This window comes from Drosophila guanche, unplaced genomic scaffold (genome assembly GCF_900245975.1).
Source record: "Drosophila guanche unplaced genomic scaffold, DGUA_6, whole genome shotgun sequence".
In the NCBI taxonomy this organism is placed as follows: Eukaryota; Metazoa; Arthropoda; class Insecta; order Diptera; family Drosophilidae; genus Drosophila; species Drosophila guanche.
This window is the reverse complement of record NW_022995747.1, coordinates 7,413,167-7,430,930: the sequence shown is the minus strand read 5'-3', so window position 1 is coordinate 7,430,930 and position 17,764 is coordinate 7,413,167. Positions and strand designations below refer to the sequence as shown.

General features: G+C 46.8%; 4 protein-coding genes across 5 annotated transcripts; 1 reads left to right on the top strand and 3 right to left on the bottom strand.

Moving 5' to 3' along the window:
- Positions 1–181: 181 nt before the first annotated feature.
- LOC117583342 lies at positions 182–1,928 on the bottom strand. The gene is made up of 3 exons (XM_034271604.1): positions 1,696–1,928; positions 1,443–1,623; positions 182–1,081 (listed from the first exon to the last, which is right to left on the bottom strand). Exons 1-3 carry the CDS (start codon positions 1,835–1,837, stop codon positions 451–453), a joined length of 954 nt encoding a protein of 317 aa, XP_034127495.1. The 5' UTR covers positions 1,838–1,928; the 3' UTR covers positions 182–450.
- Positions 1,929–2,553: 625 nt separating this feature from the next.
- On the bottom strand, positions 2,554–7,960 carry LOC117582884 (protein polybromo-1). The gene is made up of 3 exons (XM_034270957.1): positions 6,924–7,960; positions 3,818–6,868; positions 2,554–3,756 (listed from the first exon to the last, which is right to left on the bottom strand). Exons 1-3 carry the CDS (start codon positions 7,867–7,869, stop codon positions 2,786–2,788), a joined length of 4,968 nt encoding a protein of 1,655 aa, XP_034126848.1. The 5' UTR covers positions 7,870–7,960; the 3' UTR covers positions 2,554–2,785.
- Positions 7,961–8,152: 192 nt separating this feature from the next.
- LOC117582878 (protein Lilipod) lies at positions 8,153–17,700 on the bottom strand. Of its 2 annotated transcripts, XM_034270952.1 has the most exons (9): positions 17,174–17,700; positions 12,591–12,715; positions 12,267–12,406; positions 11,970–12,200; positions 11,780–11,848; positions 10,288–10,784; positions 9,986–10,217; positions 9,769–9,925; positions 8,153–8,272 (listed from the first exon to the last, which is right to left on the bottom strand). In XM_034270952.1, exons 1-9 carry the CDS (start codon positions 17,243–17,245, stop codon positions 8,245–8,247), a joined length of 1,551 nt encoding a protein of 516 aa, XP_034126843.1. In that variant the 5' UTR covers positions 17,246–17,700; the 3' UTR covers positions 8,153–8,244. The 2 variants fall into 2 exon arrangements, with proteins under 2 accessions (XP_034126843.1, XP_034126842.1); XM_034270951.1 differs by lacking the exon at positions 8,153–8,272 and having other exon boundaries at positions 9,445–9,925.
- On the top strand, positions 10,851–11,862 carry LOC117582879 (tetratricopeptide repeat protein 12). The gene is made up of 3 exons (XM_034270953.1): positions 10,851–11,259; positions 11,309–11,431; positions 11,496–11,862. The coding sequence occupies exons 1-3, from the start codon at positions 10,922–10,924 to the stop codon at positions 11,722–11,724; spliced, it is 690 nt and encodes a 229-aa protein (XP_034126844.1). The 5' UTR covers positions 10,851–10,921; the 3' UTR covers positions 11,725–11,862.
- Positions 17,701–17,764: the final 64 nt, after the last annotated feature.

The window sequence follows — 17,764 nt, the reverse complement described above, 5'->3', positions numbered from 1 at the left end:
TGTACATTGTGTAATTTAGTTGCGTGTGCAGGGTGCGTGGGAGGGCGGGCTTGAATGAATGTTAAGTGAAGGTTTCGCTATGATGACGTAAATAACGGATAAAAAGAGTGCAAGACCCGAACAAATGCGTGAGTGTTGGGGAACGTAGAAAACGCGATGTTTCGATTTGTAACGGCCCAAATGCAATTCTCTCTCTCTTCCACTCTCTTTGATTTATTGTTTGTACATCAAAGCGAGGCCTTCGTTTGGGTTGGCATCATACGCAATACGATATTTATATACCACAATACATAAGTACATACATATATGTATATATAGAAGATGTCCACCATTAATCGTAGTTTGCGTTGAGTTGAGGTTGAGTTAAAATACTTAAATAAACTATGAACCGTTTTCTGTTCGTTACAAAGTGGCAGCCTTGTTAAATTTCCAGCCTAGGTGGCTACTCCCCTACTCGCGCTTCTTCTTTTTGGGCACAGAATCGTCGGAATCCTCACTACTGGAATCGTTGGCACTGCTGCTGCTGTTGCTGTTGTTGCTGCTCTCCGGCTTGCGCTTCTGCGGCGTCTTCTTGGCCAGCTTCTCCACATACGCCTTCACCTTGTCCGGCTGTGGCGTGTACGCCCAGTGGATTAACTGCAAGTGGAGTTCTGTAGGTTCGCCCGACTCCGCGTCGAAGAGCTTGGCATCCTCGCTCTTGATCTGCTCCAGCAGCTTGGCTATCTGACGATTGCGCACAATGTCCCAGCTGGTGGTCTCATCGTCCTTCGGGTACATCGTGCGCAGGTGCTTGTAGTTGCCCTTGGCCTTGGAGCCGCCATAGGCGGCCAGGAATTCAACGGACAGATCGTCTTTGGGCTCTGGCAGCTTGGATGCGACAGTATAGGCCAAATAGGCGCGATTTTCCTTGATGCGGTTCTCGGCCTCAAACTTCTCCAGAAAATCCTCCAGCACTTGGACACCCTCCTTGATGGAATTGATCTTGTCCTCATTCTTGGTGCCGGACAGCACACGCTTCGAGCTGCCAATCAGTCCCTTGATGGCCAACCTCTGGTAATCCGGATCACGCTCCGCCAAAATGCTGCAATGACAAATCGAATCGAATGCATATAAAATATACTTATTCAAATATTGTAGATACAGCCAGAAGCAGTGGAATGTGCTCTTGGATATATGTATATACAAGTGACGATGGGTATACATATTTGTACGATATAATTACGAACCGCTTTGCTGGCAGAGAGCAGCAGAGAGAGAGAGAGAGAGAGAGGCATACAAAAAGAGCAGCGCTCGCTCTATCAATCTAATGAGACTTCCGAGTTCGAAACACTCTATAACTGTGACATGACATCATAAGATGCCGCAGCCGCTGCTGCTCGCCCTCTTGCCCGAAGGTCGATAATCGCTCGCCTCATTAGTATGTCCCCAAATGTCCCGCTTACCTCAGCGTTGCCTCCGCCGCCGCCTTGTCCTTGAAGCCCAGGCCGGGCACTGTCTCCACCTTGTCCTCGTTGTCAGTCTTGGCATTCTTGCTGGACGCACCGCCGCCATTATCCTCCAGCCATTTCTCAAACACTCCAATCGCCTCATTGATGTTCTTCAGCTTCTCCTCGGCCTTGGTCACTGCATTTTCATGGAAGGAGGAGCAATCAAGTGAGTTTGGATTGGGATTATCTCTTGGCTTGTACTACTCACAGGTCAGCACTCGCTTGGCGCGTCCAAGAAGACCGCGAACTGTCAGCTTTCGGTACTGCATGTCATGATCCTCCAGCAGCTTCAGCGTCTCCAAGGCCTTCTCCATATCCTTGAAACCAAACTTCGATTCACCCTCCGACATATCTGTTTCTTTAGTAAATAAATTAAATGTGTGTGTGTGTATGATGAATACCGTCCACGATGTGCGAGTGGCAGACTACGACTGATTTCGGAGGTCCAAGTTTTGGGCACAACAGCCCCTCAACGGCAACGGCGGTGGCGGCGAGCGGGTAATCATCCAATGAGGCCATCAGTAAGAGCGCGTGTGAGCGGCAGTGAGCGCCACTGAGCAGGCCAGAGCAGAGGCCAATTAGATAAGCGCCACGAAATAACTGGGTGACGCCGCCAAAGTCCGGGGGAACCGGTTTGTTGTCGTAGCTACGGAGCAAAACAGAACACACAAAAACTAAACAATGCTCTGACGTCATTCCCCCCTAGCTACTGATAACCGAATGGAAACCATATGGGAGTGGAGCACAGGGGCGGTTACACGACCCTCACAAAAACTGCAGCTGAAGAAAAGTTGTAGCAAATTAGAATCACATTTCAGTAACAGTCTAACAACAAGAAATGTTTCAGCAATGTTTCTAGTCATGCACACGACATGCATGTTGTTTTTCCTGCAATCATCTGTATTTTATGGGAAGAATCATTATTTTAATACATTTATGTAATAGAGGAAATTACAAATATATTCAGGAGAAACAATTGTGAAATGGAGTAAGAAGTAATACATAACACATCTTCAAATATATAGACACTATTGAATAAAAGAAAACGCTCAAGGAAAAAGTCCAATTTAGCATTTATAAACAATTTGTTGAAAGAATTAAGGGAAACAGAATTGCAGTCCAATTGAGTTGGACTGGGTATTTTGTGCCACCTTTAAATATGTACTCATAGTTCACAATTAATGATACGATTGTCCTGAAACGACTGCTTATGCTTAATAGATACGAAAACATGCTGGGGGCTACTTTAATTGTTGAACTCGAAACGCTTTGGACTTATGAGGCTAGTTGCTTAGCGGCTAGTTACAGCTGCGGCGTATCTGCAGCACATCGTCTAGCATAAAGTTGCGTAGGTGGCACAGGGCCTGCACAACGCTATCCTGATCACGGACATTGGGTCCCAGCCAGTGTTCGGGCAGTGGCGCGTTTGGCGCAACTTGGGCGGGAGTCACGTGGGTAAGGGCTCGACGCCAGTTGTTGTTGCAGGCGGCCACATTGAGATGACTGCCGGTCTGGAGGCTCTCGATGTACTTGATGTAGGCCTCCGAGTGGATGACGCGAGTGGTGCGCGGTGGAACGGTGACAAACATCGGCTCTGGCGGTGGGCCGAGGACAATCGTTTGCTGCTGCTGCAGCATCTGCTGAGTGTGTGGCGGCTGCTGTTGCAGCTGCACTGCCTCTATGGTGTTGGGGGCACGTGGTGAATGGGCATTGATGGGCGGAATTGGCACAGTGACAGCCATCGGCGGCATGTGCTTCTGCCGGCGCGGCACAAAGTTCTTGCTGCGCTCGGCAATGCCCAAGACCTTGCCGCACTTACTCAAATGCACCTCGCGCACGTGCTTGATGAGCCGCAGCACGTTGGGAAATCCCTGGGTGGACTTCTTGATGCGCGAACAGTTGCGCCAGAGGCAGACGTATTCAATTTCAACGCCCGCCTGCGGATGCCGCTGTATGTGTCCGGTGGCATCGGAAAGGCAGTGCTCGGTGCAGTCGGGCATTTCCTCAAACTGGAAATCGCACTTGTCCCACTGACACTCGTAGGTGAGTGGCGGCCCTGGAGTCTCCGGTGTGGCACTGACCTGGGACGAAGGACTGGCACTGTTCTGGGCATCATCTATCTCACGGCGCAACGCTGCCGTCTCCTCGTTCTGTTTGCTGGCTCGATCCTCCCAACTTTGCTTGACGCTGGACGGTAGATTCTTCCATTCGTTGCCCACCATACGGGATATGTCCCCAAAGGAAGCCTCTGGATTGCTCTGACAAATGCCTGAAAATCAAGTATGATTAGGATTTTATGGAAATCTTATGGATGGGGCGAGAGCACTTACCTTTTCGCACCTCACTGGAGTAGAGAATGTAGCCGGTGAGGCACTTCTTGGCTGATTTGGCAGCCTTCACTTTGGAGGTCAGCGGTGTGGAGTTCACAGACGGCGCTGGCGAGGACATGGTAGCAATTTCGGAACTCAGTGACGGTGTATCCCCATCCATCGAGTCCTCCAGCATACTCAGCTCGTTGATCTCGCTCTTCACATCTTTGGCCGGCTTGATGGGGGTCTTGAAGTAGAAGATCTCATCCTCGGTGACGGCCGAGCTGTGCTGGAACTTGCGCATGTTGCCGACCACCAATTTGCGCACAGCTTTCTTCACCTCATCATAGACTGACTCGCAAATATAGACATCGCTTTCGGCTATCTCTGTGGGTCGGGAGTTGATGAACTCGGCGTACTCCAGCACGGCGCAGCGACCGACAACACCCACCACGGGACTGACCTCTTCGACGGTGCTCAGGAGCAGCTCCTGACGGAAGAACTGCTTGCCCAGGGCGGGCGTTGTTTCGCTGGGCGGCAGCAGCCAGGGACCCTTGAAGTAGGACTTTCCGTTCTGCTCCCAGATCTGATGGACCTGCGCAACGGACTGCTTGCCCGTTTGGGTGGCCACGTAGACAAAGTCGCCCGTCTTGATGGCCCCGCTGCAGGCAGTGTTGTACTGCTGGTAGTAGACGCTGTTGTTCTCGGCATTCGGTGGCGGATCGCAGGATACATTGGGCTTCTCCTTCTCCACCATTGCCTCCTGCATTTTGAGCTCCTCGAGCTCACCCTTGTGCTTCTCAATGCGCTCCTTGAACACGGACATCACGCGCTTCAGCTCCAGCGGCTGTTCGCGCGGCACAAACCGCACGGAGCTACCCTCGCGTATCTGGGGCCAGTTCTTGAGCTTCTTGAAGCAGCGTCCCTGCAGATTGTAGCGCGACTCGCACACAAACACATCCTTCTCGAGCAGCCGATCGGGACGCATCTTGATGTAGTCCTTGATGTGCATCACATAGCACATGCCCAGCACCTTGTCCATGGAAATGGTCTGCGAGATGCTGCTCTTGAACACCTCCTTCTCGAGGAACTTTCGCGTCGTCACGTGATACGTCTCGTGGGGCCGCACAAAGATCGAGCCCTGCATCAGCTTCTCGTTGTTGGGCGATGTCCACAGCCGCTCGATGCAGGCTATCGATGGAATCTTGTTCTCCGGCATCTGCACGTACACATAGTCGCCGGGGGAGTAGACCTGCTGATTGATTGTCATGCTCTCGCCCTTGCTGGCGGCATTGAACTCATCCTTGTCCTGCTCTTGCTCCTGCTCCTCCTGCAGCAGCTTCTGCCGTCGCATCACCTCCACATCGGCCAACAGGCGCTCCAGCGTAAAGCTGAGAGCGGGCGAGCTCAGGGTGTCCTTGCACAGCTCATCCCGCTTGCGTATGAAGTAGGTCTGCAGCTCAATGGAGTCCTGAAATATATCCGAGTCCGTGCGAGACAGCTTGCGGGCACGCTCCATGCAGGAGAAGATGTCCTCCTGGTAGATGTCCAGCCGCTTGTAGGCGCCCTTGTCCAGTCTGCGCTTAACCAAGTCCAGCGAAATGCCGCGCACCTTGGCCCCCTCGCCCAACTCATCGTACTCGGCCAGCTCGGCCAGGGAGTCGGAGTAGCAGCGTCCCTCCTCATCCTGGTGATTGTACAGCGTCGTGAAGAGCGTGAGGAACAGTTCCTGTACGGCCAGCGGCACATCCGGCTGTGAATCCCGCTCTATGCGCAGCTGCTGCTTCAACTGCAGCGTCAGCTGCTGGAGCACCAAGGCATCCTTATAGATCTGCGAGTCGGGCTCGTTGTACTTGCAGGCGTTCTCCAGCATTAGTAGGAAATCGGCGGACAGATCGTCCAGGCTCTCGTAGGCGGACTGCTTCAGCTTCTGGGCAATGCGGTCCATGTCCATCGGCTCCTTGATGATGTCATAGTAGTCCGGATACTCGCTCTTCGACGGCAGCTTGGTGAAGATCAGCGACAGCTGACGCTTGCCCTTGGGCTCCTGATACTCGCGCAGCGTCTCATAGAATTGCCAGAGCCGATCGGTGACTAGTGCAGTCTTTGGCTTGCGCCCCACCTTGGAGTACTTTTGCACAGGTTTCTTCACCTCCACAAGGCCCGGGAACTCCTTCAGCTTCTCGTTGAGGGCTTTCTCCAGTATGTTGGCATCTTCGTAGATGGTGGAGCCATCCTCATTGTACTGCCGACAGTTGGAGAACATCAAGCGGTAGTCGGAGACAACATCCTCCACAGTTGCATAGCGATCGCTGCGTATATTGTGGTCGATGGTGCTCATATCGATGGGATTCTGGATGATGTCGTAGTAGTCCGGATAGTCTTTACGGAGCGGCTTCTCCATGAACAGCTCGATGGGGCGACGATTGCCCACCAAGTACTCAACGAGGCATTTCTGGATGGCCAGAATCTTCTTCTTGATGGCCCCATTGATGGCAATGCGATTCGTTTTGGGGGAATTCGAGTTGTTTGGCGTGTGCGATGTGTTTGAATTCGAATTGGAGTTGATGCGCGGCCTGCCCGGCTTCCGTTTTTCCGGCTGTGTGTTGGTCGATGAAAAGATTTCAGCATCTAGCAAATCGTCACCCTCTTCGTCTTCCAGTTCGTCTCCAGTCTCCTCGAGGGACTCCTCCACGAGTTTGGCATTCATAATTTTCAGCATCTTGAGAGCATCTTTGTGGGTTCGATGGGTAACCGGAAACGCCTTCTTGGCATTGTCCAGCATGAGATATAGATCGGAGGTGAGATCACTTATATTCGCATAGTCGCCCTTCTTCAGCTTCGTGTGGATCTGGCTCATGGAAATGGGCCGCTTGATCATCTCAAAGTAATCCGGATGAAAGCGACGCACTGGCAGCTTCCACAGGGAATTGCCCAGCGGTGGACCCGTGGTGCCAGGATGCTCGGAAGTCCCAGGCGCATTGTAGAGATAATCAAACAGCGCCCACATGGGTCCCTCGCCCTTTTTACTCGTCTCCTCGTCATCGGAGCTCTCCACTTCTTCCTTCAATGCTGCGAATGAAAGGAAATTCAAACTTGTATCTTGCTGAAGGATTCGTTCTCTTACCGGCTATCACCGCACTGGACAAATTCTTGAGTCGCTTGGCCAGCTTGCCCTTGCCCGTCTCCAGCTCGATACGCCTTTGCGTAAAGATGCGCTTCAGGGCCTTGGCATCCTTGTAGATCTGCGAGCCCGGCTCATTGAAGAGGCACGCGTTCTTTGTCATCTGCAGAAGATCTCGTTCCATTTCCACCAGCGAGGAGTAGGCATTCATTTGTATTTTGGTCGCAATCAGACGCAGGTCAATCGGGTGCTCAATCACATCGTAATAGTCCGGATAGATCTTCTTGGAGGGCAGCAGCTGGAACATGCGGTACATGGCCCTGTCGCCCATCGGGTCGGTGGCCATCATTACGGAGGCAAAGAGCTCCTCATACTGATTGAATTCATCATCCATATCCCCGCCCGGCTCCGTGCTGTTCGTCATTCGGCGAATGTTGCGCGAAATGCGCTTGGCGCGCGGTTCTTCCTCGGCCATGCCATTGGCCTCCATAATGCGCTGCCTTTGCGACTGAATGTGCTGCCACAAGGCGTGGGCATCACGGTACTCGATGGTCTCCGGCTTGTAGAAGGCCTTCGCGTTGCCAATAAGCAGCTCCAGGTCAGCCATCAGATCTTCCAGATCGTCGTAAGAGTCTGTCTTGAGCTTCTGCTGTATCTTCAGCAAATCGATGGGATTCACCACCACGTCATAGTACGAGGGCTCTTGGCGACGCTTGGGCGCCCGTATGAACGTATCGCACAGCATTGAGCCATCCTCCTTCTTGATGTTCCGTATGGAGTCGTACAACTGCTGGCAGAGCTCGGTCGGATCCAGGCGGCGCTTTTTTCGCGCCGATTGTGTCGCTGTCTGCTGCACCGGCGACTGCTCTGGCGTCGAGTCGTCCAGCATCAGCGGATCCTCGTCCTGGCGACTCGATATGGAGCTGGCGCGACGCTTGCGACTCAGCATCTTCTAATTATATGTGCCTTTGCCCCAGAAAATAATTAATTTTAATAAAACCGACAACGCGACGCCACCAGATAAAAAAATGCAGCACAGTGTGACCGTGTTTTGTAATATACCGTGTGACAATCATAAATATACCGAAATATACTACATATTTTTCTAGCGATGTGCTAAAAATTAAGGGTGCATGTGCTGGTATCGATGTATCGATTGCTTGTGATGAACCTGTTGAATATTGCTCATTGTGGTAAATAAAAGATTTTGAAATTTTAAAAATCCTATCTAATTACAAATTTATATATTTATTCAACCACTTGATATTCATTATACACATCAAATCACAGCCAAATTATTATTATTTTTAGGATCGGGTATCGTTCAGGCCATTAGAATGAGCGAGGTCAAGCTGCAAGAAAAGAAAATATAAAATCATAGCCAGTCACTATTTGTACAAAGAAGGAGGTGAAAAAGCAGCAGAGCGAAACAAGTGAATTTTGTTAAAATGTTTAATTTATTATAGTTGTATCACATAATTTTTAGATGCTTGTGTGTGTGATTGAGTATGCGATAAAATGATTTGTTTTGTGTGTAAGGAACATTCTTGAAACTTAAATAAATAGCAGACAAATTATTAAACATTTATAGATTTAATATATGCCAAGAAAACCTATATTTCTTAGCAAAACTCAGAGTCAAAATTGACAAATCTTGCAAAACCCATCCGAATGCCAAAGTACTCTCTCCCAAGGGAGGAACAAACCTATCACACCAGACTCCGGCCGATCGACAGCTTGCAAATCGCTGACTAGGAAGCTAGTCCCGACCAAGTACTCCAAGCTTTTATTTCGATCAAGAGCAAGGTGGTGTTCCTCTAGCTAAAGAGAATCTCTCTGACAGCAAGACAAAGAAAACATTCCGTGAAGCCAAAACTCAGACCTCACATTTGATAGACGTCGGAACAACCATGTCCAAGCAATCCATTCATCAGATGGTATTGGATGGTGATGGAGCCAGACAGGAACTGAGTCACGATTCGGAATGGCTACAGGGGACTCTAGAGCTTAACAGGCCACGAAGAAAAAGAATTTGCCTGTGATGACCTCCCGATCCTGACGCTCAGCTCCAGTTGCAATCCTGATCAGATGGCAAGATTTAAGGACAGACAACCATCCAAGGATATCAGACCACTGTATGTGAGAGAGCTTGGTTAACTAAAATCAGGGATAGTGGACCTGAAGCATTATCCCGCATGGAGGACAAGACGTCACGCCACGTCATATAGAAATTACTGCTCTTTTCGACCACAAAATTATAAAAATGGTAAATAAATACAAAATATATGAGCGAAATAAAATACACATAAAAGTAACCTTAAAAGAAAGCGGACAATTGGGCAAGTCTTAGATCATAAATCGAATCGTTTTTGCTGCACTTCTCTTGCGATAGTTCAAATCTCAACTTATTTACATGTTCTGTGAGATTTCTGTGTCCATCCAGGGGGCCCGGGCCACCCTCCATAAGTGTGAAGTACAACAATGAAACGGTTCAACATTTGGTTATAGATGGTACGAATATCAGTTCTGTTTAAACTAAACGTGTATATAGAACATATGTATAAGGTATGTATTATATATGTATATGTCTTGCGGTCAGTTTACCCATATATCTCAACCTTTTATCTCTCAACAGTTCATTTCGTTTGTGTGGCGACTAGCGGTGGTATTGCGACTGCTTCTAAAACTTAAATTATGATACTTAGCATAGAATCTAGTTAAACTCGTAAGCGGCGACTCGACAAAGCATCTCTGCAGCTGCACGAGAGACACATTGTGGCGTCGCTTACGCAGATATCAGTTGATGAAGCTCATGTAGTTGGTAAAGAGCACATAGTTTTCCACTAACCGGGCACGCAGCTCACGTCGCACGGTGGCCGAAAACTTGTTGGCCAAACACAACGCTGTGGTTGTGCCAAACACCAGATTGTAAAGTAAAACAATTTGGAAATTTCCCAGCCACTCGATGGCACCAAAGTCTCCCAGCAGATCGAAGTTCGTAATGCCTGAAAGTGTTACAAATGTTATTTGCAATCGTTAAAGTGTTTCCGCATTTAAGCGTGTACCTATAATCCTGCTGAGCAGCGGCAGGGCCGAGGACAGAACCAGCATGAAGCCACAGTTGAGCATTAGCTGGGGCAGTGAGGTCTGGTGCCGCTTGGGTCGCACATTCCGCATGAAGGGCATGCTGTAGAAGCCCACCACAGAGGTGGCGCCCAGATAAAAGATGAGGCAGACCTCCAGTCCGGCGCCAAAGGGTCCCAGCTTTGATAACGATGAAATGCCCAGCGTGAATTGCTGCAAAATAAATTGAAAACACAATTTAATTAGCAACAAAATTAGGTAAAAGTCTGAACTGGCGACCTACCCTTGTGCTCAGCGGGAGAGCTTTGATTCCTATGAGCAGCTCGAGCGTATTTTGCACCACCAACAGAATTGTCATGCCCGTGCAGAAGAGCAGCAGCAGCATGGCCAGCGGATAGACAAATGTACGCTGGAAGGTGCTCGACTTGCGCTGCTTGTCCAGCTCCTTGCGCTCACAGTCCAATTCTCTCAGTCTTTCGTTGAGCTGCTGCTGCTCCTCGCTCACATCGTGGCCCATCGCCTTGCGCTGATAGAGATGCACATACGACTGTTGCAGTAGAGACGGTGGCAGGTATCCACGACTGCGTCCATTGCGATGGCCATTGGTGGCATCCGAAATGCTCACGTTATGCAGCTCAATGTGGGCCAATTTTCGCTTGACGCTCGCCTCCTCCATGTAGAAGGCGCTGAACTCCTCGTTCACATCCCGCCGCAGCATTGGACGCACCAGCACCTGGTTGACAACACCGAACAGACGCACAAAGCCGTAGGGAGTGCAAACTGAGGGAAGAAAAAACAAACAAACTATCAATTTCATGTAAACAAAGTGCGCGTTGGTTTCTATGACATCCAAACAACAGTTTAAACAGAAATTGGTAAGGAACAGCAGCATATTATATTACAGATCAGAGCTCAATATGACAAGCAAGGGACTTGATGACTTTGCCGAGTTCGAGGCCACTCTGCAGAAGATCGACGATATATTAAACGAGAGTGATGAGAAGCAACAAGCAGCCGCCACAGCAGCCGAGGCCAAGACGGACTTTGACAAATTGGATCCCGACAATGTGCGCCTAAAGGTGCGAGAGAATCGCACTGTGATCAACCGCAAGAGCATGGAGGAGGACAAGCAGAAGGAGGCGGGCATGGCGCAGGCCATGAACCAGCAGAGTTTCATGCAGCAGGTGGAGAAAGATGCCAATGAGCGGGCCGAGGCACGGGCCAAGCGCGAATACGAGGCGGAGGTGCAAAAAAGGTAAGCAGCTCAAATCTATAGAGCAGATTTCATTCCTCTTCCCTGGCAGTCATGGCAACGAAGCTTTTCGCAATGGAAAATATGAAAAGGCAATTCTCCATTACGGCAAGGCCCTGGCTCAGATCAAGGACAGTGCCATAACATACAACAATCGCGCCTTGTGTTACATCAAGTGGGTATATAGAAGAGCCTAACCCTCTGGCCATCCCTAAGCTCTCACTCTTGTGATCTTTCAGACTTTGCAACTACAAGCGCGCCCTGCAGGACTGCCAGCATGTGGTGGACAAGCTGCAGGAGACCAATCTGCGAGCCTGGCTGTACAAGGCCACGGCGTACAAGCGTCTCGGACAGACCACGGACTTTGTGGAGAGCGTGGCCAAGGCACGCGAGCACAATCCCAAGCAGTTGGCCTACATCGAAAAGTACATCAAGCAGATGGAGGCAGAAACAGAAGCGGAGACATAGAACCCATACACATTATTTATTAAAGCTATTAATTTACACTGTATTCTATACTCACTCAGCATTAGCATTACGCCCAGAAACGAGACACAAGAATAAAGGAACGGCAGGTGAACACTGCCCAGATCTGTGAAGCGTAAAGAGCGGAAATTACGACAATTGTTTATAGATTAAAGAGGGTGCAGTGTGCACTGTAACCGCTCCCCCATTCGTTGGATGGTTGATTGATGGATGGGTGCAGTACTCACTTAAAAACCAAAAGAATTGCAATTTTTGTATCCCAAAAACTGCGCTGAGAACAGCAGTTATTACGAGGACAATGACAGCCATCAGCATGAATACCGTAAAGGTCTCATAGACACGCGGCAGAATGCCCTTCTTGTGGCCCACAAAACCCGTGGATTCGGTGAACAAATACACGAATGGCAGAAAGATGAACAGTGACAGATTGGAGAATAGAAACACATGATTCCAGAGACCTGTAGGGAGAAGTATCAGGTATAAGATTAATCAACATGAGGGCTTTAGGGTTTGACTTTACTTGCCTTGTATGAGGGAACTGTTGAGCCATTTCACATAGTAACTATTCGGATACAAGAGCAGCACCTCATTGCTGGCTATGGATACCGGCAGCAGCATGGCAGCCCCTTCGGCAACTGCCAGTGTGAATGTGCAGAGCCAAAAGCTGTAGAGATTGGTGGACGGGTTAAAAGAAAAACGTTTTCATTAATGGCACTGGCATTGGCATGTTTGAATGCAGCAACTCTCGCGAGTGACTTGGCAATTAGCAAAGGTAAACGACAGGTTATTGACTCTCTCTCTCTCCCTGGCGGATTGGATCGTATGTGAAATGGTATGGGATGCCTTACCTTATGCGATAGACCAGCACTTCGTCCTCGTCATTCGAATAGAGATCGTCACGATCGCGTCGCCGAAAACGTGAGACAACAACATAGGAGCTAAAGTACAGCAAAATAATCAGCAGCAAGAAAATCTGAAAGAAAGAATATAGAAAATATATCATTCCTGTAGCTGCCATACATTGAACTACAATTCTTGATCTGTTTATCTGCGATTTCATAAGACTGTTTTCCCCACCCACGCATTTCTTTTGTTTTGTTTTAAATGCAAATATTTTGTCGTTATTTGGGGTTTCGGTCTACCAACTGCCAAAACATTTGCTCGAATTTAAAGTATATTTATTTATACTCAAGTAAATGTATGTTTGCAAACCCCCAAACACATGCATGTACGATACGATTAGGAACTAGATCTCTTTCAAATTCGACGTGAATCAGGAAGGTACTAGGTGTCAAAGTCTGTTTCTTTGTTCCTGCACGGTTTCAGGGCCATATCTATAGAAGTATCTACGAGTACTTGTGTCGAACTGCTCTTATTTATGGCATTGAAGATTGTATTTAACTTGGACAAAAGATTCTTGGTAAATGATTTTGTTTCTTGCATCAAAGAAATGTTCTTTTCAATTGACTTGACAAGTAGTTTTATATTTAGAAGGTGTTTTTAGAGCGAAAGCTGGAAGAATGAAGAACAAATGAATATATCTAACATAAAAGCAACATAGAAAAACCCTAACTGAGTTAAGCACGCGCATTGTATCAAAGTTTTCTTTTATACTATTCTCGGGCATTCTCTTTTGCTGTTTACGCTTGTGCGTCTCGAGCCGTGCATCAATGTGCACGGCACATTTATGTACCTACAATGTGTGCAAAGAGAGTGTAGACGGCCTACAGATTTTACTCTAAATGTTTTCCATTCAGGCATAAACTATCTTGGAATCAGTCGCATTTCACATTAATGGATAAAATGAATATTTGTCCATTGAATCTACTATCGGGTTAAAACCACTTTCCATAACCACTTGTGTCAGCACCTTGGTTACAACACCGTCTATCAACATAAGCAAATAAATACGAGTAATTGATGATTAATTATGACCACCAATGCTTCCGACGACACCAGGAATAGAAGCGTGCAAAGGTCACAAACGGGGCTTATCAGTGGCCGACGAAAATTGACGATAAGACCCAGCAGAACCAATTGAATGTCATCCACTTCAAACATTTGGCGATTATTCCCGCACAAGACTTATGTTCAAAATGAATTAATGTCTGGAACCACAAAAAATAAAAGATCGACTGGGAAATATTTATGTCCACAAAATAGATGCCAACACGTCATATTTCTATATTTTTTTGTGGTAAACCAAACAAAAACAATACAAAAATAGATACGTCAACAGATAGATACACAGAGGCGCTCATACATACACATACTATAACCCATTAACAAAAGAGACTTTTCATGTTCTACCCAAAGGCAGAGAAAAAAAACAGAGAGTGAGGGAACAAAAAATAACAATTAATTTTCTGCTTTTGTTTGTTATTCAAGATAGTTGCAGTTGTATCTGTGAGCTACTCTTCAGTGTGGTATTCGTGCAAATTCCAATTAACTTTTGTCTGGCCCCACCGAAAAGCATCGGATAGATCGGTCTGATCAGAGACAATTAAATCAAATTATCTTCAATTATTTGTGCCATTCGGCAGTCACAGAACTTCATATCTACATATGTATGCTGTGTGCCCCGAATTTATTACTGTTCAAGATGTTTTCTCTACAAAACTATGACCAAATTTTAAAAAAATGTATAAAGAAACGCAAAACATTTGCTATCAACAATTGTGCGTCGTCTGTTTATAGAACATTCAATCGTCTAGACTCGAGACTGTAGAGTCAAGCGTGTAGAAAGACCATAAAACATACAAGTTTCATAACTATAATATGGGGAGAACCCAAATGACAGAGCATAATCCAGGGACCATTGAATTGTAATCTCTGACAATAATCTTTTGACTCTGAAACGCACTATACATGCTGCTGGGCAGTGACGTGCCTCTCTCTGTTGAACTTGGAACACGTAGACGACGTCCACTGCGAGATAGTATGCGCGGCTTCTACTTCTATAAACATTCTCCGTACACATTCCAGAATGAAAATGAGGCAATGAAAATGCAACGAGAGCTTCAAGTACGAGTAAGCGTATAAGTAGCTGCAAATTAAATGATGGCACGCTCCAAGAGATTTGTGCCCGCAAAACAAATTTAGTTTCTAACCGAAAATATCTAAAAAAAATATCCCCCTAAATCGTATCGTAGGCGACAAGGAGAGTCAATGACTTGACATGAACTCGAGACATCGAAATCGGCAGGAAAACAACGCCCATTAAATGTCGACGTCGACTTTGGCCATAAATAGGAACAACGCCCAAACTGCAAGGCAAGAAGCAGGCAGCAGGAGACACAGGGAGAGAGAGAGGAAGAGCAGCGGCATTTGTACTACGAGTATATACTATAATATCTTGTCTGACTGGTTGCTGCTTGGTTTGAAGACAACTTTGCCGGTGAATGGGCTGGCGAAATGTATTTACTGAGTGCTCTATACCCAAGAGTTGTAGCATCCGAGGGCATATTGCATCCCTGCAGATGGGAAAAGGTTGAAAACTCTTGGACCTTGAGGACTGCAGCAGTGGTTGTTGGGCAGACTTCTCGTCCAAGGGAAACTTATGACTGAAGCCTTAATTATTATTATTCTACTTGCAAGCTAGTTCAATCTCTAATTAATGGGTATCTAATGGCACAAACTATGGGAATTTCCTCACATAATTTAATTGAACAAGGTGAAAGATGTTTTTAGATACGAAACAGTCTGTGCAGGTGAAAACTGAAAGCAAAATGAAATTTATGAAATTTTATTCGTAAACCACTCTGAACTATACATATCAAACGTCTTATCGCTGTGCCGAGGCACAGAGCAGTTGTAAGAGAATGACTAAGACCTGCATTATAATGTGGTAACACAACCCACCAGTGAGGCACCACATTCATGCGTCCCATGCTGTGGGCTGGAAAGCCGGCTTCCAACGCTCGCCAGAACTTCCCACTTAACCCAACATTGGTACTTCTGTTTCGGTTTTTGGGTGTACTTCTGCATTATTCATGAGCGCTTTGCTATGTCTCCTACAGTCCATGGCATTCGGTTTGGGCTTCGAGTAAAGCTCACGTACTTCTGATCTGACCCACATTCTGCCTGGGGGGGGGGGGGGGGGGGGGGGGGGGGGGATTATTCAATTTTCGGCAAATGAGAAATGTGCTTCAATAAAAAAATGGTTTCCATTTCCTGGGAGTAAATCCATCTGCAGTGATTATATTTAAACCTATGGCTATTTTTAAATGCATTCATACAAAAATACCAAAATACCATGGGTGTGTATGTCTGTGTGTTTTTATGAGTAATTTGAACAATTTCAAATGTGTTTAACGCCTTGACTGCCATTGTTTAAACAAACGCCAGCAGCTGCCGCTGGTCACGACAGACGCCTACCTTCCCAGTCTCGAAGGGAAGGAAGGAGGGAGGGCGAATATATCGGGCAGCCTTTGCCATGCACTTGAAAATCGCTCGGGTCTGCAAGTTGTCTACACAAGTGTTTTTCGAAATTGTTGTCTAAATTGTTTCAAACAAAAAATTTATGCTTTTCGCAATCTTATAAACATTGCTTACACACAAACATATCTTTATACATACATATGTACATTTACATACATGCATTTTGTTTCAGTTTTGGGTATTACAGGACCAAATGTCTATAAATAGACATCTGGCTAGTGGGGAACACTTTCACTTGTTGCTTTTGTGTTCTTTCTTCTTGATATTTTTTGTTGTTTGCTTTTGCTTTCTGTGTTGTTTTTACCGTTTCATCAATTTGCATGCTCTGCTTCACCTTCTTTTACTTCAGTCTTCTTCTTGCTGAACTTTTGTGCTTGCGGGTGCAGGTGTATGTCGGAGGGTATATGCCTTTAGGGGCACTCTTTGGCCGAACCTGCTTTCTCAATGACACATTCTTGTCCATTGTTACTAATGCTCCATTAAAAAGTGCATATGCTACAGTTTAATCTCCCATTAAGATCTGAATCTATCATAATACGATTGCTACCTAAATTTTCGTTTACTAAGTATCAACTCTTCGAACCCCTTGATTATTTATAAACAACAGGTGTGTTTTTGATTGTGTGCGTCTGTGTGCGATTTCGCGATAATTTTTTGCAGCCCAAATAGAAAGTGCAAAGAAGTGGCTGCTGGCCACTATCGCCTCTCCACTTCCTCCCCGATAATCGCTTTGACGACAGACCATATATACAAGTCGAACGCAGGCTCAGAAAGTGCTGATAACAACCATAAACAAATAAATTACCCATGATTTTTTTATCAAATTTTATAATGTATGTAACTCGATTCCCACACACACAGACACAGATTCGAGCGCCCCCTGCGACGACCAGTACAGTTGCAATGAAAAGTCAGGCTGCAACGGCAGCTGCCACTGATGCGTTCTGATTATGTTTTGCTGGAAACCCTTTTTGGGGTGGTATTCACTTACAATGTGCTCGCGGACTGTATTGTGAAACAATTGCAGTTTCAGATCGGTGACTTCCTCCTCCTCCTCGTCCATGTTCAGGAGGAACGAGGATAGCTTATCGCTTGTTGCCTGTAACTGGGCCAGTTTTGTTTATTTTATTTAAAATCACTTCACAAAACACAGTACAACTTGGACACACACCAAGTTTGGACAGACGGAGAATCTCTTGTAGAGATGAAATTCCTATGGGTAGCTAATTTCACTTTTTCCCCGTGACGACACACACGCATTAAACCACGCACAACGAACACGATTACAACAGAGGGGTAAAGGGGCACGCGCTGTTCTAGCCGTAGTTGTGTGACTTAAATTTTGACTATTTCACTTAACGGGACAGCACTGGCTGACCTTAGGTAGTTACAATTAATTTAAATAGATTTTTGCAGCCGTATTTCGTTCCGCTCTGAGTTTGCTGGGTGCCGACAAAATTTATTTTAATTTGGCCCCGAATAACGACCGAACCGCCGCAATAAAATTTATCAACAAACAAAGTGACCGTACGAGGCAGAGGGGAAAATACCACGGAAGTAATCGTAATACTGAATTAATACC

What these genes read in the sequence shown, in the direction of transcription:
- LOC117583342 (XM_034271604.1), bottom strand. Translation starts at nt 1,837, where the DNA reads ATGTCGGAGGGTGAATCGAAGTTTGGTTTCAAGGATATGGAGAAGGCC. An exon ending in CGCCAAGCGAGTGCTGACCT is followed by an intron (nt 1,624 to 1,695) that starts GTGAGTAGTACA and finishes ATGAAAATGCAG; the next exon opens with TGACCAAGGCCGAGGAGAAG. An exon ending in GCGGCGGAGGCAACGCTGAG is followed by an intron (nt 1,082 to 1,442) that starts GTAAGCGGGACA and finishes TTGTCATTGCAG; the next exon opens with CATTTTGGCGGAGCGTGATC.
- LOC117582884 (XM_034270957.1), bottom strand. Translation starts at nt 7,869, where the DNA reads ATGCTGAGTCGCAAGCGTCGCGCCAGCTCCATATCGAGTCGCCAGGAC. An exon ending in GTCCAGTGCGGTGATAGCCG is followed by an intron (nt 6,869 to 6,923) that starts GTAAGAGAACGA and finishes TTTCATTCGCAG; the next exon opens with CATTGAAGGAAGAAGTGGAG. An exon ending in CTCCAGTGAGGTGCGAAAAG is followed by an intron (nt 3,757 to 3,817) that starts GTAAGTGCTCTC and finishes CTTGATTTTCAG; the next exon opens with GCATTTGTCAGAGCAATCCA.
- LOC117582879 (XM_034270953.1), top strand. Translation starts at nt 10,922, where the DNA reads ATGACAAGCAAGGGACTTGATGACTTTGCCGAGTTCGAGGCCACTCTG. An exon ending in GAGGCGGAGGTGCAAAAAAG is followed by an intron (nt 11,260 to 11,308) that starts GTAAGCAGCTCA and finishes CTTCCCTGGCAG; the next exon opens with TCATGGCAACGAAGCTTTTC. An exon ending in CGCGCCTTGTGTTACATCAA is followed by an intron (nt 11,432 to 11,495) that starts GTGGGTATATAG and finishes GTGATCTTTCAG; the next exon opens with ACTTTGCAACTACAAGCGCG.
- LOC117582878 (XM_034270951.1), bottom strand. Translation starts at nt 17,245, where the DNA reads ATGGACGAGGAGGAGGAGGAAGTCACCGATCTGAAACTGCAATTGTTT. An exon ending in ATACAGTCCGCGAGCACATT is followed by an intron (nt 12,716 to 17,173) that starts GTAAGTGAATAC and finishes TCTTTCTTTCAG; the next exon opens with ATTTTCTTGCTGCTGATTAT. An exon ending in GCTGCTCAGCAGGATTATAG is followed by an intron (nt 9,926 to 9,985) that starts GTACACGCTTAA and finishes TAACACTTTCAG; the next exon opens with GCATTACGAACTTCGATCTG.